We start from the raw sequence: 26,262 nt of genomic DNA on the forward strand, positions 1-26,262 counted from the left end.
TCTGTTTTTGCATGTGCTTTATTTATGTAAGATCTTCTTCTTTTCTGGTCAAATTAGCCAAGAAAAAAAATCTGTAAGGGATCATTCATCTTGAAAGTAAGACATTTACACCCCTAAAATAAAGCTTTTCCCCCCCAAAAAAGGAAATTCAATCATAAACAACGTCAACTTGTTTCAGAATTTCCTCTTTGACTTCAGCTAGCAGCAGAGAGTCTGCGTGAGACATGATGGGACACTCCTTCATTCCTGCAATGGAGAAAAGCTACATGTGACATGCTTACTCGGATAGGCAGCCATCCACCGACAAGGTGAATAGCATTACTGATTCTTATGCAGACAAGCGGACAGCCGTGAGGAATGAATTCTGGTAAAATTCAAGAAAGGGTTTGGAAATGAATAACTTTTTTTTTTTCTTTTTTTTTTAAATGTTTAATGCTTTTAAGAAAAATGTCAATTTTACACATTTAAGTTAATGTTGCAGCGTAAGTTAACTGGAAAGCACTTCTTTCAGTTATTTAAGAAAAAGCATGTGAAAAGTGCAAGAGAAAATATGTGAATCCTCTGGAATTCCCTGGATTGCAGCATATATTGCTAAACAAAATGTGACTCGGTCACTAGACTAAACCAACTTTTCCTAAACTAATCTGTGCTCTTCGAGTCATCCTTGGGAGAGTAACAAGAGGGTTGGATTTTCTCCATTTATAGAGTATTGAATACTGTCAACTAATGAATGAGTTGTACTACTAATTGTAGGTATTGTGGGAACTACTATGTGCTAGGAATGGTTCACATTGAGCCTTGCTTCGTGCAAATGTTTTTTGTTTTTTTATAAGACAGTACAGTTTTAACTAACATCTCCTATCTTAAGTTGTCATATGGCGTGAACTTGTGGTTGGCTGTCTCCTGATCTGATTTACCTCAGTCAGGAGCACAGGGGTTTACATAATTGTACTTTTCCACTCTGTGAAAGTTAACATGGTGTGTAAATAAATACAAAAAAAAGTGTTGTACTAGTCTAAGCAGACTATTATTGTGACTTAGGTTAATACTAGATCAAATTTTATACCCGGTGTATGCAGAAATCCTGGCAATTCCAAAGTGTTTTTGCACTAGCAGAAAACCAACTAAAATTGCAGGATTAACTGTTAGCTGCAAGATGTTTATCTTTCTTAAAAAAATAAAAAAATCCAATACATTCCTGTAAATTCCTTATCATATATGAAAAGCGTGCATTTTTTTACCCTATTTAACCAAAACATTGTGAAAATTCCATTTGTTAGTAATATTTGGATATTTTCATTAAAGAGGAAGTCAACCCTCCAAAAAATATTCTTGACAATAATATATGTGACCTCGCTATTTTAAACATGACATTCTCATAAATATTGCATTTGTGTAATACAATATGAGTTAAGCAGCAAAATCAAGCCGTTTTTATTCATTTCAGGGGCGGCCATTTTGCCACTTGACGTCAACTGAAGATGACAACGTTGCTCAGGTAACAACCAATCACAGTTCAGCTTCAGAAAACAGGTGAGCTGTGATTGGCCGTTGCCTGAGCCCTGAGCAACATTGTCATCTTCAGTTACAGCAAATAGCAAAATGGCCGCCCCCTGAGATGATTAAAAATGGCTGGATTTTGCTTCATAACTCATATTTCACAAATGTAATATTAATCAGAATATCATGTTTAGACTAGTGAGGTCACATATAACATATTGTCAAGAAATGTTTATTGTTGACTTCCACTTCAATACTAGCAGGACAGTAGTTTAACTGCTTAAAATGATGCATGAGATAAACATGTCTAACAAAAATCCTCTGAAAATGTGCAGATGCCTTACATTGCAATTAAAAGTCTTTTTTTTTCTTTTCTTTTTTTTTCTTTTTTTTTGGTGGGGAGCAATTCCCATATATCGCTCGCTTACACACAGTAGTGTCATACCTTTGAGCAAGCACTGTCGGACCTCCTCAGCCTCGTAGCGTAAGCCTGTGCTATGAACAAAGTTGAGGGGCAAGTGGGGCTCCGGGAGAGGGTAGCTTCTCTCCTCCCCATTTACCACCATGACTTCCGGACACCACATGTGTGATGGGAACTGTGAACACACAAGCAGGCATGAGGAAATCCAATTCAGGAAAAACAACAAACCTGTTGAACACCATTCTGTGTGTGCGATGATTAGTGTGGCTTTGTTTAACAATCAAGGCATTTATAGGGAACAGCAGGGCGGTTGCATGCAAGTTGACACAAGTCATCATTACCCGGATTAACCCCTTGGAGCCCACAACGATGGCATCGTTGGAGAGCTGCAAGCCTGAGGAGCTGGTGAACACGGCCATCCTGTTTTTGGAAAACTTCAGCGTCACCACCAAGGTCTCATCCACTCCTGAAAAAGACATTGGCATATAAAAGATGTGCTTCATAATTATAATCATGTCTCTCTTATTTTTCATTACCAGTAGGCAGGATGACTCCCTCGGTTTTGATGCTCTCTGGCCTCTCGCCGCCGTACACCATGATGGAGAACTGCAGCGGGTAGATGCCGATGTCCAGCAGCGCTCCTCCGCCAAGCTCTTTTTGCTCCAGTCTGGCCAGAGGTAGCACGGACAGGCCAAACTCGGATCGGACCATCCTCACGTCACCGATCGCTCCCTCGGCGAGAAGCCTCCGGAGCTCGCGGTAGGCCGGGAAAAATCTGGCCCAAATGGCCTGGAAAAGATCCACGGATTGCCTGGATTAATTTGAGTACGGTAAGGAAGTACAGTATTTTTTTTCTTTTTTTTTTTTTAAATGAGAATTTAAAGAAACGTATGCCTCAAAAAGCTGTTTAAAAAAATCTATTTAATACAAAAGAACCTTTCTCAAAAACTGTGCTGTAATGGATTCAAATAAAATTTTAAGAAACTGCAACATGCAGTTGGAACATTAAATTCCATGATTCTTCGGTGTACCACTAGAGGGAGCCCAAACATTGGGGGGTGGCGGAGGGAGTTGTTTCGACATTACAGTACTTTGTCCTATACTAATGGTTTTCATTATTTACAACAATCGAACCTTAGTGATCCGGTTGTGTCAGCCTGCTGTTGAATTACCTCCATGAAGAAGACTTTGTTTTTCTTGGCACAGGCCAAGATCTCCTTCACCTCCTTAGTTGTCATTCCCAGAGACTTCTCACACAGGACGGGCTTCTTGGCGTTTAGGAAGAGCAAACAGGAGCTCAGGTGGTTGGTCTGGATGGTGCCGATGTACACCACATCTGCACGCACAGACACTTATAGGAACACAATTCGCAAAATAGAGCAAACAGGTCTGACACTGACCGATGTTGGGGTCTTTGGCCAGCTGCTCGTAGCTTCCGTACGTTCGAGGGATGTTGTGCGTTTTGCCAAACTTCTTGGCATCGTCTAAGCTGCGGGCAGCCACAGCCACGGCCTGTCAGAGAGAAAAAAAGAAAAGAAAAGAAAAAAAAGTCTTCAAATTTTCTCCATTTCCTGTTGGGTTGCATTCTCTTAAGAGGCGTGATTGAACTGCAGCCAGAGAAGCAAACGGGAGAAGGAAAAATTGCAAAAAGACATTGGTACAAAATTACTAAGGCAAGCAAACTCGACCAATAACAAAGCTGATCTTCAGCTTTGTTAGGGACAGAAATTTGAACCGAGATCTTTTCGACTGTGAGGCACACGCAGTCTTCAAGACTATTAGGCCAATAAATATTTAAAAGTTGCTTAGCATTGCTTTCATCTTCCATGTGTTGTATGTAGTAAGGCATGCATTTTTCATATAGAATCCAATTCAGTCCAAACAGCAGCCTGCACTTTGTAATATCATTAAGAATAATTTTCTATTTTAAGATTCAAGCTCTCGTATTAACGTCTCGTTTAAGGTTACATTTCGAACTAGTCAGCCTATTTCGTCAACAACAAAAATTAACTATTGAATGTTTGTCTTTTAGATTGCGCAACACTATCAATGAAATACTACTTAAATTGAAATACAAATGCTTAAATACTGGGTTTATTTTCAGGTTTGATGTTGATATAGTTCAATTTCAGTAACATTTGATAAACTGTCTAGTGTTTAACAACTTTGACTACCACAAAATGTCAGTTGCATGCCAAAAAAATGCATTGGTGATATCCATTTATTACGTAGATGGCTTTTTGGTAAATCCACCATATTTTTCAGTGTTACATTTTAATTGTCATTTCACAAAAACTGGGGGGGGGGGGGGGGGGGTAGCAATAGTACCACAAATAATACCAGGCCTTATTACTTCAAGGTATCAGAATTTGCGACTATGAGGCTGTTTTATGATCCAGAACTAGAAATTAGAACAATATAAATGTGCCATTAATTTCACACGTTTTTAAGGCAGGAAAAATATGATATTGGGATATATAAGTATCGGTGACTACTCAAGAGTGGAGTACTTGTACTGGTATTGATCTGGGCGGAAAAAAGTGGTAGCAAACATCCATAAGTATAACTTTCATCTCTCCAATCGATTAAAGTGAGTTCACTCAAATCGAAAGCGTCTGCATTAAAGCACTTCCTGATGCTGGACGCTCACGTCTCATTTTTATGACTGTCGAATTCATTTGTTGAGCACCAAATATCAAATATATCTTTGAATATACACCAAATAAAATTATCTGAAAATAAATGACTAATAACTCTATAAGGATTATGCAGGGTTTTTCTTTGTAGTTTTTGTGGTGTTTTTTTTTTTTTTTTCAGTTATTTCAAAGGGTTATGCATGTTAACCCCTCCCAAAAAAAACATTTTCAGTTACTTAACATGAAGCAAATGCTGCACACAGACAATAGTGTAAACTTCCAGTTAGTATTGCACAAGACAGAAGCAGAAGTACTGAACAAATATGCAAACTTATAAATTAGCCATACGTGCTCGACGGGTATGTATGAGCATCTCACCACCCGGTTGTACCTGGTGGTCTTCAGGTGGAAGCGTTTTCATGGCCACCATGAAGTCATGGCTGATCTTGCCAGCGCTGCAGATTCCCCACCTGGTCGCCATGTTTTCGAGCGTGCGAGCAGATCCGAGCGACAGCTAAAAAGTCAGACTTGTTGAGTGGGTGCGTATCCTCCAAGTCAGGCGCAACAGGAAATTCTTGCCGCCCATGAATGTGATCCTCTTTCATGGGATGCAATTGGCTCGCTTATTGCAAACGTCAGGAAGTGTCAGATTTCAAGCTCATTTCATCATGGTGTGGTTTGGGGTTTTTCCACTTGCACCCCTTAGGCAGTTTGTACATTTTGCAGGATGAGTGAGAGACAGTCTGCTCATATAGGGAGGTCAAGCATATATGCACACTATGAAAGGTCAACAAGCTTCTACAGACAAACAAAAACAAAAAAAGGTAACAGTGCCAAAAAGGCAGTTCAGATTTCACACAAACACACAACTTATGTAACATCCAAGAAGCCAGAAAAGCAGCAAAGTGGAAAAATACCCACTAGCCACAACATTCTCCTCATGTGATCCACTCCAAGAGCAGTAGCAGAAAATTATGCCTTCGATGTGAAAACAATGCTCATGCTTTGTATTCATTTTTAACAATGTGAGCTGCAGCCATTTTTAGTGCAACATTAATAGTGCGTCTTCCTTTTAGCAGTTGAAGATCCAGAAGTGTAACAGAAACAGTGTGAACTGTATGAAACATGCTATAAAATGTAACTATGGCTTTATGTGAAGAGCTGATGTGTAGTGTGCTTAGGCTAAGCTGCCACGCATGTTTATGGAAGACGTGTAACCGCAGAGCGACAGTTTCACTTCCTGTCCCTTAGCTAATGTTCCATGCAGTAAGTTGGTGGTACGGATGCATCGCATTAAATGCTCCGTTCTAAAACATACTAATTTAAACACAAAACAACAACATTTGACACTTAGTCTTCAATGAAACAATGTTTTCAGAATGAGAGGAAACCAGATTCGCCAAAGACCATGCAAACTCCACATAAAGATGTTCCAATGGAGATTCAAATCTAGATCACCTGACAGTGAGCCACATGTGCTAGACAAACAAGTACACTGTGTTCCAACTATGCCTTGAATTTGCATTTTTAGGGTTGGAACATCTATGTAACTAGGGGTGTGGAAAACCAAATAAATAGAGAGGGTGAGGAGATGAATCTTCAGAGAGTGCAGGAGTGAATTGTATGTCAGTTCCTCTCTCCTCGTGAGCCCTGAACTGTCATCTCTCCTTTTTGTGTCGTGTTTAATAATGTCAAAAAGGTAACCCTGACATCACCATACCACTGTGCTGCCTCTAACACTCTATAATGTTGCACTTTCCTGAAAATGTAAATACGCCTGAAATCTCAACAAAAGTTGCACTTGATCAAAAATGCAATAAAGCCCAATAATGAAATAAATTTATTTAATGTAATAAATTATTACATTATTGGGGTTTATTACGTTTTAGGTAGGTCTTTTTTTTTCCTCACAACTGATACTGTAAAAATTGACAGGTAATGTTTATATTCATATATAGTGCAAAGTTCTACATTTCGTGTTTCGCTACTCTGCAATAATATTGTTGAATTAGTACCAACACCAAAAATGTCTTTAGCACTTTTTATTTAACGGTTTCAAAAATAATGTGCCCTATGTATATTTATCTATAGTGTATTTATTGAAAAATAAGAAAAAATTGTGCAATTAGAGCACAATGCATAATGAGCATCATGCCAAAAAATTATTTTTGTATCCTAAAGACTTGTCTCATTGTCTCTGGTTGGCCCCTTAGCTAGAGTCTTGGCTGTAGACCACGCCCATCTGCCTACGCACTTCATCCTCCACTTCGGCCAACAGAAGAGAGTCGGCGTGGGACATCACCGGACTCTCCTTCAGTCCTGCCGTAGACAAAACACAGTGTAGGTAGATAAATTGTTGTTCATTTAAACCTGTTGCTCACCAAAATATTATCTCCGACGAACTCCAGTTTGTAGTCTGTGAGTTCCGTGTGCAGTTTGACAATTATTCAGAGGCGCCATATTTAACAGTTTGCGTTTCAGTAGACTGATGTATGCATCACAATGTGACTTGACTTGACTGAAAATGGTGTCACAGTTGCTCAGGTAATGGCCAATCACAGCTCACCTGTTTTCTGAGTTTGATAATGTGATGTTCACAATGTCATACATATTTCAAGTACATTTAGCTGAAGAAGCATTATGAGTTTATTATGTTACACCAAAAGGTCACTTGAGTTTAGATGTGTGTGTTTAAGGCAAAAGGACAGAGTTCATCCCAGCTTGAAAAAAACAAGAAAATATTGAATCAACAGCTCACAGAGTTTGTCACGATACCTTTAAGCAAACACTGTCGCACCGCCTCCGCCTCGTAGCGCATTCCGGTGCTGTTGAGGAAGTTGAGGGGTAAGGATGGATCCGGGACAGGATACTTGCTCTCCTTCCCGTTCACCACCACAGATGTGGGGCACCACATGTGAGCAGGGATCTATAGCACAAACAATGAAATGTGATCGGCATTCATACTTGAATTCTATTTGTTAAGTGTGCATCAAGCAGTCCCTCGAGTTTGGGCGGTGTAAAAAACAAAACAAAAAAAACATTCCTCGTATGTGCACAAGTTCTAACAAGTGGAGTCCTCACACTGGTAGAGCTGACAGGGATGGTGCTACACTGGGGCGAGGGGGCTATAGCTCTGTCATAAATCTGTTAAGCCCCTCTAGGATTGTATTTGATCTTCCTAAATACATTTCTAAATTATTGTTAGTCTGTGGAACAATCTGGATTACATAACTAAATCATCTGTCCATTTGTATTAAAAAAAAAAAATGCATAAAAGATCAATTATTGGACAAATATATATCGCACAAGGTCATGCTCTTGAATCATTTTGTTACCATAATAGCATCTTGACTACGTAATGTCATTTATTTTGTGTTGATTATTATTGTTTCAATTTTATTTTATTTTATGATCAGGGGCAGATACCACAAGTTTTACTTCTTTCTGTCCCCTTTCATTTCTTTTTTTAAAGAATGAAATAAAAATTTAGAATTGAAATTGAATTATTTTTTTCTTCTTCTTTTTCCTCTCACACAAACACGCACACAATCCTACATGGTCTCCCAGGTGGGGAAGCGAACCCACGCCAACCAGCACCGAAGGCGAGTGACGATTCTAATTGAAATTGAATCGAATGTTCTCAGGAGAGAAAAAAATTCCCTGCGACTTACCCTGATGTTGCCATTGGTGCCCACGATGACGGCGTCGTTGCTGAGCTGCAGCCCCGAGGAGCATGTGATCACAGCCATGCGGCCCTTGGAGAACTTGAGCATGACCACCACGGTCTCATCCACGCCTGGAAACACACACCAAAAGTTGGACAAGTTAGAAATTTGGAAACACCTCAGTAGTGTCTCATAAAAGAGGTCAGTCTTATCCCAAGACAACCAGATCCGAACTTGAAAATCACGTCCTCGTACGTACCCGTCTCCGTACAGACCCCCGAGGCCTTGATGCTCTCGGGCTTTTCTCCGCCGTATGCCATGATGGAGAACTGCAACGGGTAGATGCCGAGGTCCAGCATCGTCCCCGCGCCCTGCTCCTTGTCCATCGATCGGGGCAAATGCATGAGGGGCTGGCCGAATTCGGCCCTCACCATCTTCACCTCGCCCAGCTCGCCATGAGAGAGCAGCCGCCGGATCTCCACGGAGGCTGGGAAGAATCGACTCCACACGGCCTAAAACAGACCAGGTTTGATATGGCAAGGTTACTAAGTACATTTTAAAAGGGCAAAAATATCAAATCAAATCCAAAATACCTTTTTGAATAAATCTTGGTCACTGATTTGTGTGAAGTGCTACCAGTTTGATTCATTATTATGATAGATGGAAAGTAGACCACAAAAATTAGTTGACACAAAAATTTCTACCTTGAAACGGGAGCGAGGCAATTTTAATAATTATATCTATGTTACGATAATGATTTTTCATAATTAGGAAACAGTCACTTTGTTTTTTATACATTTTAAGTTTGTTTTTCCAAATGTATTTTTTGTATGGAATGTTTTTCAGAATGTTTTTTGTAATATATTTTGTTTATATGACAGGAAAAAAAAAATCCAAAAAACAGGGAAAAAAAAAAAAAAAAAACTTCAGAAAAAACGGGGAAAAATATTACCCAAAAATTGGGGGAAAAAAGAATTGGAAAAAACAAAGCTCTCCCAGGATTACTTTCTGACAAAACATTAAGATGCTTTTGGGTTCGATTTGTCTGAAAGCGCAATCACCTCCATAAGGAAGACGTTGTTCCTCCTGGCCGAGTCTAGGATCTCCTTCACCTCCCTAGCGTTCATGGCCAGAGGCTTCTCACATAAAACATTTTTTTTTGCATCCATGAACAGCAAGCAGCTCTTCAGGTGGAACGGATGGATCACGCCGACGTACACCACATCTGAAAACACACACAGACATCTGTCAGTTATCTATTTATTTTTTTAGTCGATAAGCCGACTGTCCACATTTGACCCACAGGGCCCTTTATGCAAACCAACCAATATTTGGATCTTGGGCCAGTTCCTCATAGCTGCCATATGATGCACGGATGCTGTGCTTTTTGCCAAACTCCTGCGCACGCTCCAAGTTGCGGGCAGCCACAGCTACAATCTGTTAGAACACAATTTGATACGTGAATTCATCCGTTTAAACTCATAGAAACATTTACAAAACAATATTTGTTTTATGGTGAGCTGGTGATTAATTTGGATCTTGGCTAGCCTACAGCCTTCCTCTGTGGACTTTGAATGCTCTCCTTGTTATGGTCTGGGTTTAAGTTGAAGGATCTCAACTGTAGTTTGTGTAAATGTGAGTGTGCTTTTGTTGTTGTTGTTGTTGGTTGCTATTTTTTGGTTTGTCAATAGCCCATGTGCTCTCACTGCTCTTCCATCGGCTGCATGACCCTAAAATGAGGACACGCATTACATGGATTATTAAGTATCACACAAGTGAAATCCTAAAATACTTCAAATGTATCAAAAATAAATGGTGGAAAATGTTCCCATGACTACAAATATTAGCACTGGCCCGTAACATGCACACATTAGCCCTAAGAACATTCTAAAAGCTATTATGTCAAATTATGAAAGTGGCACCAGAATTTGAGTCGTTGATGTGCACTTTGGAGCGTAAATAACCAATTGGAAGCGAGAAAAAAACGGCAAATAAACGTGGTTGACCTTTAAACTTTGCACTGGTTAGACGTCTCTTTTGCAAACGCTAAACCGAATCCTTGGATGAAGCAATAGAAATGTGGAGCGAGGGATTCACTATCTGCACAGGCACTGATACCTTGTGGTCTTCTGGCGGAAGAGTTTTTAGGGCCACCGTGAAGTCGTGGCTGATCTTGCCTGCACCGCAGATCCCCCATCTGGTTGCCATGTTTTGGAAGAGGTCAGAGAGTGGATCCGGTTGCAATTGCAGCATGATGCCGATAGATGGAGACAAAGTTTTACTTATTACAATACAATACTTTTGTTTTATTCATTTATTTATTTGCCTGGTCGTTTATTGTAGTAAACTAATACTACACTAGACAAAAATGCCTGCTATGGAAGATATATATTTGAATTTGTTTAGTATTTTTCCTTATTATACTGTCTGCTATTTAATTGTAAATACAGAAGAAGTATAATTACTTCCAGATGTTAGAAGACACATTTCATTATTACACAACAAAGGAAAATATATATTTTAATGTAAAATTAGGAACGCTTTTAATATATATTTATTCCAGATTCTCATAAGTGATCAAATATTTTGAAGTATTTAAATGTTTCTTTTATTATGGCAAAAAAACTTTTCTTTTTAGCATCGATTATTAAAAAGATCCATACACATTTAATACTTTTATTTTAGTTTCACTCATGTTGGAAAATGTCTTGATTATCATACTTTATAGAAAACCATGAAAGTCTGTTTTTAATTGAGCACATTTATTGTACTTTTTCTTTGTTTAAAAATATTAACTCTTGCAATATTGAATAAGAAAATGTTTTTAAGTAAGCACATTCTTATGAGAGTATGAGTATGCTAAATTAATTTAAAAAAAACAAAAAAATCAGACCACAAGTGGAAGAATTACAGACAGCACAATAATTTTTTAATTGTATCTTTAATAGAGTGGCCACTGACTCATTTTTGTGCATGTGTTCATACAGCGTCTCATCTCATCCGTTCCAGTCTCAGTGGATTGCAGTCAGGCTTCTGAGCAATGTCAATGGCTGTCCTGACTGAATACGACACCCACCTGCTTCCTGATTTCATCCATGATTTCTGTGAGTGAAAGGCATACGGGGGCTCTCCTTGAGATCTGATGAAGAGGAGTCGCATTATCCTCTATGACTGACTGAAGGGCATGTGTGTTTTTAAACTACAACCTGGCTACACAAACCAGATCCAATACAATTGACAAATCCATTCTTAGGAGTATTGGAAAACGTTCAAAAGGCAATTGTGGCATTTCAGACTAAGATTCTACAGTAGTTCCCATACTGGGATTCTAACTTGTGTCATCTTGGTGAAAACCAGGAGTCCTACAACTGCTATGCCATATGGCATGCTCTGATTGATGAGATGATTTGAGATCCTGTGTTGCAGTCTTCCAATGCTTTGGGAATTCCAGCTTGGTGATGTCATCCGTCTCCAGCGATGGAGAACGCGCATGTGGCCATCCTCTTCCTGGAGAATTTCAGCACCACGACCACCGAAGCATCCACTCCTTGTGAGGAACAAAAATGTCATGGTTACCATTTGTTTCACGGAACATTGAGAAAACACATTTCAATTAGGTGAATGGAGCTCTAAACTGGGAGAAACGATGACAGGGGGAATCTGATTTCACACCATCATTATTAGGAGATGATTAAATGGTGCAACACGTCGGTTGGCGAAAGATAAGGAAATCACAGTTATAATGTGACAGTCTTTCACGGAAGGTTATCTGGCTGCGAGACGAGCAGGTCCACATTGCCTGTCAGTCCGCCGTATTACTGTGCTTCCCCGGGGAGGGATTTGGATTAGTCTGACATTTTAAAAAGATAACTTTGCGCTTTTCCATGTGAAGAAGGGGTTGCAATTTAGCAGCGGTGGGACAAATAATTTGTTAGTATACATTCATAGATTTCTCAGGCATCTGTACTTCACCCATTTCTTTTTATGAAGACTTTATTTTTACTACCTAAAAATGATGGCTGTATTTTCTCCTCCTTTTTCAAAATAGGTTTGTTACTTTTATCAACTTTTTGTGAATGAGAACACAACAAAAAAAACACGTTTAGAGAAAAGTAAAATCAACCACAGTTAAAGAAGAGTCTGCGGTAATCTTAGCCTCACTTGACTAATCCACTCAACTGATTATTTGCTGAATATTCACAGCGACCGATGTGATGTCCAGCAATATGTTAGCGATAGCAATTAGCGCTGTAAGCCTATTTGCTAGCCACGCTTCTACAATGCTAATGTGACTTGAGTGTTACTGTGACACTGAATTTATTGGTTTGAAATTTTATTTTTTGGAAGGTAGTATTAATTAAAAATAAAAAAGTCATGTCTTTATTTCGAAGAATTGCTTGACAATGTCAACTACAAAAATGGCATGGTTGTCTATGCTAGCTAAGCCAAACATCAGCAGCTAGTGACTAGCCTATGAATGTGTCATCTAATCTGAAAAAGTGCATAGGCCTACAAGTATTGTATTTTTCAGTAATCATTAGTTAATTTAGCATTTTTTTTGTTACTCAATTCCCAATGCTAGGAAAGCCAAGTACAAGTTGAATCGTGCTTCTACTTTTACCAGTCACAATCATTGTACTTTTATTTTGGTAGTTACAGTGTGTATGTACTGTACTTTCTTCATCTCTGCATTCCATAAGGAACTTTGCTGAGAATTAAGACACCGAGGATAAGCAGCTTGTGATCACTGATCCACAGTGGGTGGTTAATGATACTAATCCCAAGTTGCTGACTCATACCCGAGTCGAGCAACGCCCCCATGGCATGGCCGGATACTGGCCTCTCGCCGTCGAACGCCATCAGGACAAACTGCAGGCAGTACACGCCAATGTTGTCAAACCTGTTTAGAACCCTTATTGTTATAGGGATTAGAGTTATAGGGTAAACAAATGACCATCCTAAACATGTCGAACAAGGCCAATGAAGTGGCCCATTTTGTGTAAACATCAATGAACAATCGATAATGTTGTTCCCAAAGTTACCCTCAGCTGACTGATCTCCATCAGGAAGACCTTGTTTGTCCTGGCGGCGTCCACCAGGTCTTTGACCTGACCGGAGTTCATGGCGAAAGGTTTCTCACACAGAACGTTTTTGCCAGCATTGAGGAAGAGAACTCGCAGTGTTCTGTGTGCAGCACTCCCAAGTATAACACATTTGTAGTAATATGAATACAGTATGGGAATTATCCCAAACTATCATTTTTCATAACATTGGTATCTCAATAAGAAGAGTGAAATTTGTCTCTCGAAACAACGCACGCTTTCCCATTGCTGTACTCAAATGTTGTGGACTGGTCACCAGCCTATCATAGGACACATTGCCAGTCCTCTCCAAAAGTATTGGAACGGCAACGTCAATTCCATTCTGAAGACATTTTGGTTTCAAATCAAAAGTTTTTATTTCTTGGTATTTACATCCAGATGTAAATATGAAATAAAAGCTGCAATTCTGTTATTCATATTTTGATCTGAACCCCAGATTTCTTCAGTGTACAAGATAAACATGGGAATTGACGTTGCTGTTCCAATAGGCTACTTTTGAATGACAACAATTCACACTCTTCACCAAGATTCAAATCACTAATTCTTAATTATCTGTAACTTCTGCTAACTCAAAAACAGTTTCCCTCATGCAGCAATCGCCAACATTTGGGTCATGGGCCAGCTCTTCGTAGCTACCGTACGCCTCAAGGACGCCGTGCCTCTTGGCGAAGTCTTGGGTCAGCTCCAAACTTCTCAAAGCGATGGCTCTTATCTAGACAAATAACAGGCCGCCTACGGTGAGTGAGGATACCATACGACGAGCTTCTTGTTTTGCAAACCTGGTGATCCTGAGGAGGAAGAGCCCTCAGAGCCATGCTGAAGTCGTGACTGATCTTCCCGGCGCCGCAGAGTTCCCATCGGGTCGCCATGCTGGAGGCCGTTGTTGTCTCGCGACTGTTGAGGTGTGACCTTGGTGAGAAGAGCGTCTTGTATTTATATGCCGGAGAGATTGTGCTTGTGTCACCTTCCAAAGCACCAAAACACTTGCTTTATGGGTTATGGTTTTATTGCTGACACAGGTCTTTTCCCATGAAATGGTTTAGTACTTGATTAACAATCTGTAACAACTGACACTCTGGTGAGGGTTTAATGTTGCAAGCACAGGTCAATCCAAGGTTCTGTTTGATAAAAGAAGCAAACACTGTTGTATCACTCCTGGCTGAGCAGGGTTAGTAAAGATGAGATAGGATGACTGTGAAAAAAGAAAGCATCAGCTGAGCTCAGTTGCCCTTGAGCTAAATATTACCTCCTTTTGTGGTAAACATGCTTCCACATTTTATCAGAAGGGGGCACTGTGTTGTCAGCTGTCTTTACTCGCAGCCTGTATTTGGAAGATATGGTGAAAGAGCAGATTTTAAAAATACAGATTATTATTATTTTTTTTAAATCTGAGAATTACTGATCTCAAAATATAAATGTAAAGCATGTTTTCCCAAAAAATGCTTATCTTCATCCGCGACCCTTGTGAGGAGCAAGTGGTTTAAGAAAATGGATGGATGTTTATTTTCATGATAAATTTCAATTAAACAAAGGGCTGCAAAAAAAAAAAAGAAAAAAAAGTGAAATTGTAAAGTTTAGAAAAAAAATGTAAGAGGGTATTTTGAGTATTATTTATTTTGATTTTATTTTGGGTAATTTAAAAATATAGAGCCAAACCTTTCCCAAAATATATTTTTATCACTTGATTATCCAATTCCATCTGAGGATTCCAATTGAGTAATCGAAGTCAGAAATAGCTGGTGAAGCAATTTATTTGACCGTCATAATCTCCATTTCTATATGACTTCCATCCAATTGTGTCTTGAGCAGATTATTTTTCTAATCATAAACTCCAGAGAGATGAGATGATCATATATTGTGGCAGTTTAATGGCCCAAGTTGTTTTTTTCTTTTCTTTTTAACAATGCCTTTTTGTGTTTCACACTCAAAATGAGCCCTAAGCAGGTGTGTTCTACCGTTGTCATAACAAGAAGGTACCAGCTGGCCAATTTGTATGCAAATTTATGTTGGGTTGGCCTATTCCTACCAATACTCTTTACGTTACCATGGGAATTAACTTTTTCTCGGGCAAGCTTTAAAAAAAAAAAAAAAAAAAAAAAAAAAAAAACTCAACGTAACTCTACTATAATCTAATTGAAACAAGAGAAAATCAACAATGCTAACGATTTAAATGTTGCCATAGCTTTGTTGCTAGTAGCGTAGCAACATTTCTCAGAAGCCCCAAGCAAGAAGTGATGGGGTGCCCTGGTGGCCATTCGTAGTATAGGCTACATACTACGTCATTTTAAAAGTACACATCTACATCTTCAAGAAACAATCACCATTAATTGTGCTTCATTCAAGTGACTTGTTTTGTTTTAGTTTGTTTAAAGCTACTATATGGAGGATTTCCCCCCCAAAATATCTTAACAATAGCCTCTTTTTTTTTTTTTTACCATTTATGACTAAAACATATTCTAATTAGTAGATCAACATTTTAGCCCCAGGACATAAAGGACGTAACTGGTCGGCGGTTGGCTAAAAGAAGGCCGCAGGGCCATGTACTGACATCACCACAGGTGTTGGGGAAAAGAGGTGCTGAGTGTGATTGAGAAGGTGTCACCTGACACGGCAACCGGATTTTAAATTGGTGTGAATCAACCAATCAGTTCAGTGCCGCCTGCCAACAGACTCAGGTGTCGGGAGACCTTGAAGGAGACCCCAACATGAAACTTATCGCTTAAAGCCCCTTCCCTCTTTTTGTGAGTCGAGTCGTATAACACGATCAGACCCTGACTTTCAACAGCTCCATTCGCAGAAGGAAGTCTCATTAATTCAGAGGGGCCAGGACGACGACACGCCACCGATGTCATGCCCCCCCCCCCCCCCCCTTTTATTTATTTATTTTTTTATTAAGAATTCTTGCATCATCTCCGCAGGGACGCATCTGAATGGCATCTAACAGGTCACCAACGAACATAGTCCCACTCAGCAGATTGTCTTAAAGGGGAAGTCAACCACAAAATTGTATTGTCAATATGTTCTTTCTTTGCAGCCCCACTACCGTAAGCGCAGTATTTAGATTAAAATTGTATTTGTAGAATATGAATTAAGGAGCAAAATCCAACCATTTTAATCCATTTTAGGGGCGGCCATTTTGACAATTGCTGTAACCTGAAGATTACATCCGAGCTGCTCAGAGCTCAGGCGACCAATCATGGCTTACCTGTTTACTGAAGCTGAGCCATGTACGAGTAAAATATACTTCTCTTAATTTGTATTAAATTTATTTAAAATGTTTCATGAATATAATTTTCATGACCGTGTTACCTGTGTGTTATTTGGGGTCAAGGTTATGTTTGGGTCATGACCGTGTGGTCTAGTGTCTATTTTGAACTGAGGTCAAGTATCTGTGTTGAAGTTATTTAACAGCATCTAGTTTTAACTCGTAATACGCTATGTGATGTCAGGAATCTCTAATCTCTTTATTTAGTCAACAGCCAATCAGATAATTCCATGTCAGTCCTGTTACCCACACCTCTAGCCACAACCAATGAGATCGATTCGCTGTCTATATAAGCCTTCTGAGAAGTATGTGTTGGTTTTTTGTCGGATTATTACCTCTGTTCCTCTGTGCAACTCTCGTTGTTTCTCGTCCAGTCAAGTTTGTTCCACGCCTCTCGATGTGAATAAATAGTTAAAATCTTATTTGTGTCTGCGTTTTTTGTGATCCAACCTCAGCACATAACAGTAATTCCCTCGTATTGCTACATGCGGCCTCCATTTTGAATTTAGTTTAAGTGACTAAAAATGCTTCCTTGAGGTACCATTGTTGGTCAGTATTGAGAACTGAATTCCCATTAGAATCACACTAATTGTGGGCAAATACATTGTCCACCATGTTTACCCAGAGACTGTGAACTATTATGCACAAGAAATTATTTTCAAGACTGTCCTCCTTGTCCTTGGCTATGTTCTATGAAAATCCAATATGTCCGGATGGTCTTGCAAGATCGCCATCCGCACGCAGGGTTATTGATGTTTACGGCGCACTTCCTTTGAATGGGATTGGAGGCAGATAGTAGCAGATGCACTGTGGCTAAACTAGTTACCATTTAACTGCTCTGTATTTCATCAGCATACTTGATGTTAATGGGAAATAAAAAGGACCGGAGAGAGGCGGCCTGATCCCTCTTTGATTAATGCCGACAAGTGGAAGGTTCTTCCTCGCTCCTTCCCAGCTGTCACGAGAGGCACGCTGTGTTTTTTTTTTTTTTTTGCATTGCAGCAGCAATGGAAGCAACTCCTTCATCTCAAGGTCACTGCAGAAGAAAGGTGACAGGGCTCGACGGGGATGAGTTGAGGGAATCAGTCATTCATTTCCAACGCTGTAGTGTGTTCTGCCGGGTTTTTTTTTGTTTTTTTTTTCATTAGTAAAAGTGTGATTGAGGGGAGAGCGAGCCTTTTGAGCCGCCCACCATTGTGGCAGCGGCGGCCCCTTTGAGAGTCACTATCTCTGTCTGCAGCACACACACACTGGGAGGCTGATCTATGGAGCAAGAGCAGGCTGGGCCCGAGCTTGCTTGAGCCGAAGCCCTTCATCTGAGCCCCCCTGTGCTGATGACGGGGAGGGGGAAGAAAGGACCCCTTACATCCAGTTATCACTCGTCATTTCTCTCTTCCTGCAAATCCACATTGGCCACAGAATGATGAGTCCGAGCGGTGATGTCCCCGCGGGCCCTCAGAGCTGGTTGCTTGAATGAATCTCATACAGTGGACTGAAACATAAGTCATACGCAATGTTTAGCAAGCAAGCGGCTATTTGAACTTTTCATCTGTTCCGATTTCAATGAATTCAGAGTGGTGACTGGTTTTTGAGTGCAGGTTGCAAAACAGGTAAAGAGATATTGAGAAAGTTGTTATGATTGTGTTTTAGGTTGGGTCAGTGGGTCAATGTGTTATGGATTTATCATACTTATGCAGTTACTATGTCCCTTAAGATGAGTAGATAGAATGTAAATTGGTGCTTTTTAACAAAGATTTTATTTTATTTTTATTTTTAATTTTTTGGGAAAATAAACTTCCACATATGATTTGTGTCATATTCGATACATCTGGTCACAATGTTTTAAATTAGTACATTTATAAAGGTCAAAAATATAATAATAAACAGACATGTCAAACATAAAAATCAGAAAGAATATTTCACACTGTTAATGAGTATAGGTGGCTCTCCTTTCTCAATTGGGGTGTTCTTGCAAGGTCGCTGGAAAAGCCATCAGCTGGGTGATACTGCCCTCTAATGGATTACCCGTGCAATGCATGTGTCAGATCATCTATGTCAGGGTTTTAATGGGGAAAACAAATCTTATACTCATGAAATAGAGCACTCAAAATGTCTGCACAGTATCAATATGGGAAAAAGAAAAATTTCAGCACATACAACCAAAAAGAGAAAGACATCACAAGACTCAATACTTGTACACGAGGAAGGGGTTGGGCAAGAGGGTCGTCGTGACAACCCAGACACCCTGTCTAGCAGCTGCCGTCACAGGGAACGTGGACAGTTGTGGAAAACTAAACGCTTAATGGCGTCTGTAAAAATCCACATCTAAGTAGCAAACAGTTTGCATTTTTATCCCTAAGCGGCCCTCAGTCGACCTCATCTTTACATCTGTGATGAAAAAAAAAGCTCTTTTTTTTTTTTTTGCTCTGATGCAACACTTGCAACGTCTCGCTGGGGTGACCCGTAATTTGTATTCATAAAAGCTAATGATTTGTTGCTCTCGCCAACGGCCGAAATACAAGAAGATGCCTTTTATTAATGAGTGTTTTTATGATTACAAATGCACTGAGACGTATTTCCGCGGCGCCTCGATCTGACGGAGCGTGAACAAGGGTTTTTAATGAACAACAAATAAAGCTTTGTATGGCCGTTTATTGCCTTTTGAGTGCTTAAGAAGTTATCTCATCCATCAGTGGAGTCCCCATTAGCTGCAGCATGAATCTGAACGTTCACTTTGGGATGGCGCCACCTTGTCATGATTTGATACTGAGTCCATCTTGGAGCACATGTTGACGTGAGAGGCGAGATAATTGTGCTCGCTGAGGATGATAGGTTCCATTACGGTCTGAGGGAGGTCCCCAATGGTTTAGTTAGTTATAGTTATAGTTTTGGGCATTATTAGGAGTTCAGGTTTGGGATTAAGTGTTACGTTTGGGTTTGCGGTAGGATTATGAGTACGGCTATGCTAGCTTGAAATCCGTAGTTTTCCCTTTCTTGCCCAGTAACACAAACTACCGCCATTAAGCAGACAACACAGTCGGTTGAGTCTCCCTCTGTTTAATTGCCTGATAGGGTTTGTGATATTTTTATCAGCCATCCGTGTGGCAGAGAGTGGCTGAGAGCGGAGATGTGGTTGTTAGTGGATTTGCGTGTGTGTGGTCCACGTGTGTGTCTTTACGCCTCAGTACGCCTTTGACGGGAGAGCTGCCTGTTTGCTGCAGGAAAGCTTCTGTGCACCTGCATATTCAACTGCGTGACCGTGCCTCTCAGCCGTGATATCACTCAGAACATCCGCAGCAAACTGTAGCCTTCGTCATCATTACCATCATCATCATCATCATCATCATCATCATCATCATTATACAATCTGGAACAAATCAGCACTAACTTGGATTTCACTGAGGAAATAGTTGATGATTACTGTGGCTGGTGACTGGCGGACAACCAGGAAGTGAGACATGTTGTGATTTCAGGGATAGGTTACAACACTCACACGCACACTAATGGGAAAAAGTAAACAATAAAGATGTGAGTGTTGTTCCATTTTGTGTTCCATTTCTGACACCAATTGTAGCCGAGAACAAGGAACCAAGATGGTGTGTTGTGGTTTTGTGGGCGTTTTCGGGAAGTATGTGGCAGTGTCTATCCAACTTCTGATACTAACTGTAGTAGAGAACCAAGAGGTCTGTAATGTGTGTTGGGGTTTCAATACAATGTGTTTTCTCATATTGTAATTGTATTTGAATTCTTGTGCATGATTTTGTTGTACTCAGTTTAGCTAGTGTTTTGGGGTACCAAAGGGGGGATAGGTGACTTGCACAGGTTGCCATTCAAGCTAGTAGTTATGGGGAAATGAAGCTTCATGAAGCACCCGTGATACTTTTTTTTTTTTTACTCCTTTAAGATGGTGCTCTTGGTTTAAAGAAGGGTTAGTCCACGCTATGGAAATTCCACTGCATCTTTAAACCAAGAGTGCTATCAAGAGAAGTTAAAAAAAAAAATACAAGTGCTTCATAAAGCTTCATTTGTCCACTACTACAAGCTCGGACTGCTATTGTTTGGACTGCATCCCATCGTTGGACAGATCTCGATGGATGGCGTCAATGTCAGTTTTGAAGCCATAGAGGCAACAAAGGATCCTTTATGGAACTACTCGACCAAGTTAAACCACCCAAGATCAATTCTGCCATTTTTCCAGTTTTTTTTTAGTTTTTTTTTGGCGTGGAGTGGAGTGGAGTTCACCTCGCCGTTATCTCTCTCCAAATGAAATCATGTTTTATGCGGTTGGAGGGGGTGGCGGAGGATTATCACATTCGTTCGGCAACTCCTTCCACGCAGACTAAGAAGACGTTTCATTGCAGGCACTCCGCCTGCTGATTGGACACAGCCGGTTAGTCACACTATCTCATATAGTAAACCGAAGCGCTCCCAAAATAGGTTGATATTAGGCACTGAACTTTGGAATAAGTAAATTACCGAATCTACTTGGATGTTTTTTGGTGAATTCCCCCACACCCCTTTTTTTCTTTTGATATTTTCCAATACATACAAAAAATTCTAAAAAATCAGCTGCGATAGGCTTCATTTTACCAATGATCCTAATAAGGGATGGATTTATGTTTGATTAAATAATATAGGGAGGCATAAAACAATAATAATAATAAGGTCCAAATTTCATTGTTAGCTTGAATTGCTTCCACTATACCAGAGGGCTTATTTCCGGTAACAAACTGTATAATTGATGATGCACACTTTCCAGCTTGGTGACTGTTGAGTAGCGATTGCTCCGCCTCTGTTAGTTAACTCTGAGTAGAGGAAGTATCGAGTAGAGCAAATAATAAATACAACAAAGGTTGCCGACTCTTCTAATCACCGGGAGAAAAAGGCGAGCTAATCTAAACCTCCTACTTGTGACACGTGCACTCATGAAATATTCATACAACAACGGCCCTCTTTTAATCCTGACGGCTGCGCCAGGATTAGAAAGGGAAGTTGAATGAGATGTTTGTAAACACGCCACATTTTCTCGGTGTTTTACTCCCTGTAAAGCTCTTCAGAACACTCTGCATAAAAGTTGGCCAAAATATTCCTTAAAACTCAAACTCTGTTGAAAATGATCATTCTTTGGCACGTCTCAGCAGTATGTACAAGATTAACACTGGTGTGATACCATGAGATATGATACCCTTTCATAAAACAGGAAATAAAATTTAATGCAACAGAACGTACAATATGAGCAATTAATTAAATAGAAACTGCAAATGAAAACTGAAAATGCCCTTTTTTTTTTTTTTTTACAAAAAGACCATGGCCTGTCTAAATGGAGATCCTCCTCGAACTTCAACATAGTTCATTGGCACCAAGATTGCAACAAAGCAATACTTTTATATTAGGGCTTAGACATGGACATAAAACAGCAAATAGATAACATTGTGATAAAATAATTATTTAAAATTTAGATATTAAAAATAAAAAATAAAAATCTTCATCCAGGAAACACACGCACACGCATACAGGACCCCCTGGCGCATGTCTGTTATTTATCCGATGTTTTACATCACTTTTCACTGAATGTGAAAAATATGCAGATTGACACAAACGCGCACACGGATATTTTCACACAACCTCTGTTGTTGCTTGAGGGGAGTTGGGCTGCCGCACTGTAACTGTCAATTGAATCCACCACTGTGAGCTATGTGCTTACACACATGTTCACACACAGACAATTACACGCAGTATCAACCCTGCTTAAAAAAAAAAATCCCTATGGAAGAAGATCAAAAGGCTCCGCTACCATTAATAAATGTGAATCATCCCATCCTGGAAATTAGTATTTGCCTTCCTTCCTTGTATTGCGTAAAGACTGAAATTTACTCATTTCATTCTATATTACATATCCCCATCCTGAAAAGTTTCTGTAATGGTTAATCCACCATTAAAGCTGTTTGACCCAAATTCTATCTGTAATATTATGATATATATTTTTTATTATCCATGAGTTTAAAAATCTGCAAATATATGAACTCCAAAAATTATCATAATGAGGGATTAAGGTACATAACATCATATTACTGCATGATAGGACTGAATTACACCCCACTATCCAATTAAAAAAAAAAAAAAAAAAAAATCCATCTCCACTGCCTCCCCACCTGTTGCCATGACGTTCATTTGCAGGTGAGACGAAGCGTGGAGGTCAGCAGAACCAGCATGACATTGGCTGCCTGACAAAATTGCTCCTCCACTCCAAGTTCCTCCTTGCGAGAGTCATTCTGCACACTGAGGCGGCCATTTGAGTCCGTCGGGACACTCGGTTGTTATCTTAATTAAGCAGAAGGAGACTTGCTTGGACATATACTGGTTTCATTTAGAGCTTTCCCGGGCTTGTATGGCGAATCTGCCGGATGTCACATGGAGTGGACGCTCGAGGTTTTTCCACCAATGTAAAAAATAAATCAATTGGCAAACTTATTCAATTTCAGGCAAGGGTCCTTGAGTTTTTTTTTTTTTTTTTTTTTTTTTTTTTTTTTTTTTGTGTTATGTCATGATAAACATGTCCACCATTTTTTTTCTGGTTTGTTTTTCCCCTAACTCTACTTACAACCACATTGTCCTTCATAGCCAATCATGACCCTCCATAGCACAGCCTGTAAGTCATTTATAACCATTTATTGTCACATGCTAAACCCACATAATTAATGAGCCACGGTCACATTGGTCAGCCTGTTTTGAGTCTGTGCAGTTCAAAGGATGCACGTGGCTGAAAAATGCTCAAGGGCGCAGACTAATATGATAAATAGGGAGGGGAGAAGGGAGGGTGACAGTAGCAGGGGGGCTTCTGCTCTACATAGTTTACCATGTGAGTGATGGCGTAGATTGATGGACGCCAGCACCAGAAGGAAGCAAGATCTTCTTCTTTACCCGTCATGTTTGTGTTTTGCAAAGAGACTATGCGGAATATGTCTGTCAAATAAGACCTCACATGTTATCGATTTGTACGTACATCCCCAGATCTCCACACAATAACTCATGTATGGGACAAGGAAACAATTGAACATGGCTACATTTTGCTTTAAGATAGCTTTTACTTGATGTAATATTCCAATATAGCTTTGGATAATTTTGTCTTAATATAACTTACTTGTGGCTTCCTGCACAACTTACGATCAATAATAAAACCTAAGAAAAAAAATATTTTCTATTCTAACCAGATTATTGATCAAAACTTGATCTAGATTTTTGGTCTGATGATATGTAAATCTTTTATTTATATTTCAGGATAGCTTATTAGGCTCAAACCATCTTTTCAAGGTTTGAATTTCTACTTCTACTGTGTTCAAAAGCTCTGTTAAATCTTTCGCAGAGCAAAGCAGGCCTCATCAACAAAAAGTACATATCGAGTGATGTTGATAACATATACAAAATAAATGCAAGAATTGATCCCTGGGATGGGAAACTCCACATATTACTTTCATTAATTCAGACTTGACTTCATTTAACTGCACATATTGTTTTCTATTTGCAAGATAGTCACTTCACCACAACAACACTTTTCATTTAATTCCATATCTTTCCATTTTTCTCATCAGTATATCCTCCTGACTACCAAGGAAAAAATATTCTCCAATCATGTTTATTTTGATATTACCCAATCTTGTGAAGTAACTGGAATACTGCAAGAGATTTTTAAAAGAAAAAAAAAAGTTTTTATTTTTAAACTATGATGTGTCCACTACAGAGGACATTTTTAACATGCTAGGCTCAAATACAGTTAAAATAATTCAAACAATATTTTGTTTTAAGAGTCTTATAGAAAACATGCTAACAACATTTAAAGCCTAAATTTGTTCAATAAAAAGTGTTATAATATACACTTACTTTTCCTCTTCCTTAAAAAGTGCTTGCACCGAGGAAGCCATTTTCTTTTATGATGCCATCAAAGGTAGCAAAGTCCCACCCCTACACATTTGGTATCACTGGAAAGCTCTGAATGTCTTCTATAGAGCACAAAATGAGTTAATTCAATCGTATGCACTGGGTGGGAGATATTCAGGTTTAAAAAGGTCCACTACAGAGGACAAATTTGAATTGCTGGTAGTCAGGAGAATATTGCGATCAATCGTATCAAAGGTCTTTTAAGGTCAATGAAGACCCAATTATGTAATCATTATTGTCAATATGCTCTAAATGGAAAACTCTGGAATGATTAATTACTTTGTAGATACTCATGATATCATCTTTTATGCTAAAATTACATTGGTCATCAACACTAAACTTTAAAACTCACCTTAAAAAGCCTTTGCCCACTACTCACCCATGAATAGTTTGGTTACATTGTCAGCACTTTACCTGTAAGTAGGGCACATATGGCACATCTCTGAGCAGGGGAGGCATGGCGGCGAGGACCGGAGCTTTTTGGGGGGCTTGGGAGGGATTTGGCAGAACAGGCGCAAGAAAGGGGACATCAGGTTGGAAACCTGTGGTCATCTTTCTGATCTTATCCATGCTTTCATCAACTGAATCCCAGGAGGCACACACACTCACACAAACAAATTCTGGTTTATGTGCGTCGAGGGGATGGCAGGGTCTCATCGGCACGCCTGCGTGTTTATAATTGTGCATTTTCCTCGTCCACGCTGGGGTCCATGTTTCAGCGATGCTTTGGCCTGCTTACAGTGCATCATCATGTGGTCATAATGTGGACGATGCACCAAGGCTATCTCAGGTAACAAAAACTAACGATTAAACAAAAAGTGAAAAACATTTTGGTTAACAAAAAAAAAAAGAGAGAGAAAACTAACTGAAATGATGGCGAAAATGCACTTTGTTTTCATCTTTATCAATTAATTTAATACATGAACCTTCAGGGTGATTTTAAATTCATTTATTTTGGTTTTACAGCACAGTTGTTTACTGTGTCGCCTAGAAGCGACATCATCTAGTGGCAGCTAATTAAAAAAAATTTTTTAAAAAGTGCCACCAGATGATGTCAATCCAAGTGTTGCACTTTACTTCATTTATGAAAAACACAAATATTAAACAACAACAAAAAAAGTAAACATTTCAAATAGGTTTTATACTTCTCAACAGGAATTCTTGCAACAAATCTATTTTGGAAACTGGCAACTTGGCAAAAAGGAGATGGAAAGCAAGATGCATCTAACTTTAGAAACAGAATGATGTTATATTTTATTTGTAGATTATTGTTTTTAAGATAAAATATTTGTTGCGTTTTTATGACAAAATACTTAACGTTTTTTTTATCTTCCACATAAAAATACACAAAATAAAAATAATTAAATAAGTAAACAATTAAATATATAAATAATTATAAATAATAAAAACTAATACTAAAACTAATAAAAACGCAACTAAAACAAAGCACTGTTGTTTGCATTGTGTGTTACAATGTCTTCAGTCCATTTGAACCTCATTTGAACATCTGTTTGTCCATTAACTCATTTGTTCCCAAAAACGTATAAATATGTTCTATTTTAAATGTTTTAAGTGTCCCAAAGACGTATTTATACGTTTGTTTTTGTTTTTTTTACTTTTTTTTTTAACTTTTTTTTTTTTTAATGTTAGTGACATACATATGACTTTGATCCAACCTCTCAACTGCAAAAAAGAAAAAGAAGAAGAAAAAAAATGGTTGAAGAAATGTTAGTTATTT

The 26,262-nt window shown here is 39.1% G+C and overlaps 3 protein-coding genes across 4 annotated transcripts; all 3 read right to left on the reverse strand.

Moving 5' to 3' along the window:
• Positions 1 to 5,237, reverse strand: LOC144017817 (trans-1,2-dihydrobenzene-1,2-diol dehydrogenase-like). Its single transcript, XM_077519753.1, has 7 exons — positions 4,949 to 5,237; positions 3,322 to 3,433; positions 3,094 to 3,257; positions 2,458 to 2,710; positions 2,263 to 2,387; positions 1,946 to 2,096; positions 1 to 246 (listed from the first exon to the last, which is right to left on the reverse strand). The coding sequence occupies exons 1-7, from the start codon at positions 5,036 to 5,038 to the stop codon at positions 149 to 151; spliced, it is 993 nt and encodes a 330-aa protein (XP_077375879.1). The 5' UTR covers positions 5,039 to 5,237; the 3' UTR covers positions 1 to 148.
• Positions 5,238 to 6,597: 1,360 nt separating this feature from the next.
• LOC144017818 (trans-1,2-dihydrobenzene-1,2-diol dehydrogenase-like) lies at positions 6,598 to 10,465 on the reverse strand. 2 transcript variants are annotated; one of them, XM_077519754.1, is made up of 8 exons: positions 10,341 to 10,458; positions 9,929 to 9,952; positions 9,548 to 9,659; positions 9,284 to 9,447; positions 8,482 to 8,734; positions 8,229 to 8,353; positions 7,333 to 7,483; positions 6,598 to 6,876 (listed from the first exon to the last, which is right to left on the reverse strand). In XM_077519754.1, the coding sequence occupies exons 1-8, from the start codon at positions 10,428 to 10,430 to the stop codon at positions 6,767 to 6,769; spliced, it is 1,029 nt and encodes a 342-aa protein (XP_077375880.1). In that variant the 5' UTR covers positions 10,431 to 10,458; the 3' UTR covers positions 6,598 to 6,766. The 2 variants fall into 2 exon arrangements, with proteins under 2 accessions (XP_077375880.1, XP_077375881.1); XM_077519755.1 differs by lacking the exon at positions 9,929 to 9,952 and having other exon boundaries at positions 10,341 to 10,465.
• A 679-nt stretch (positions 10,466 to 11,144) lies between these two features.
• LOC144017159 (trans-1,2-dihydrobenzene-1,2-diol dehydrogenase-like) lies at positions 11,145 to 13,345 on the reverse strand. The gene is made up of 4 exons (XM_077518453.1): positions 13,276 to 13,345; positions 13,022 to 13,180; positions 11,699 to 11,769; positions 11,145 to 11,361 (listed from the first exon to the last, which is right to left on the reverse strand). Exons 1-4 carry the CDS (start codon positions 13,343 to 13,345, stop codon positions 11,266 to 11,268), a joined length of 396 nt encoding a protein of 131 aa, XP_077374579.1. The 3' UTR covers positions 11,145 to 11,265.
• Between the last annotated feature and the right edge of the window lie 12,917 nt (positions 13,346 to 26,262).

The sequence above is a fragment of the Festucalex cinctus genome, chromosome 4 (genome assembly GCF_051991245.1).
Source record: "Festucalex cinctus isolate MCC-2025b chromosome 4, RoL_Fcin_1.0, whole genome shotgun sequence".
Classification (NCBI taxonomy): domain Eukaryota; kingdom Metazoa; phylum Chordata; class Actinopteri; order Syngnathiformes; family Syngnathidae; genus Festucalex; species Festucalex cinctus.

Excerpts from the sequence above, each read along its gene's own strand:
- LOC144017818 (XM_077519754.1), bottom strand. The coding sequence starts at position 10,430 with ATGGCAACCAGATGGGGGATCTGCGGTGCAGGCAAGATCAGCCACGAC. Across the intron at positions 9,660-9,928 it reads ATGCAGCCGATGGAAGAGCA|ATTGTAGCTGTGGCTGCCCG; the intron begins GTGAGAGCACAT and ends GTGTTCTAACAG. Across the intron at positions 6,877-7,332 it reads GCGACAGTGTTTGCTTAAAG|GACTGAAGGAGAGTCCGGTG; the intron begins GTATCGTGACAA and ends TGTCTACGGCAG.
- LOC144017817 (XM_077519753.1), bottom strand. The coding sequence starts at position 5,038 with ATGGCGACCAGGTGGGGAATCTGCAGCGCTGGCAAGATCAGCCATGAC. Across the intron at positions 2,388-2,457 it reads GGGAGTCATCCTGCCTACTG|GAGTGGATGAGACCTTGGTG; the intron begins GTAATGAAAAAT and ends TGTCTTTTTCAG. Across the intron at positions 247-1,945 it reads CCGACAGTGCTTGCTCAAAG|GAATGAAGGAGTGTCCCATC; the intron begins GTATGACACTAC and ends TCTCCATTGCAG.
- LOC144017159 (XM_077518453.1), bottom strand. The coding sequence starts at position 13,345 with ATGAACTCCGGTCAGGTCAAAGACCTGGTGGACGCCGCCAGGACAAAC. Across the intron at positions 13,181-13,275 it reads GGTCTTCCTGATGGAGATCA|GATGGTCATTTGTTTACCCT; the intron begins GTCAGCTGAGGG and ends CGACATGTTTAG. Across the intron at positions 11,770-13,021 it reads GGGGGCGTTGCTCGACTCGG|GAGTGGATGCTTCGGTGGTC; the intron begins GTATGAGTCAGC and ends GTTCCTCACAAG.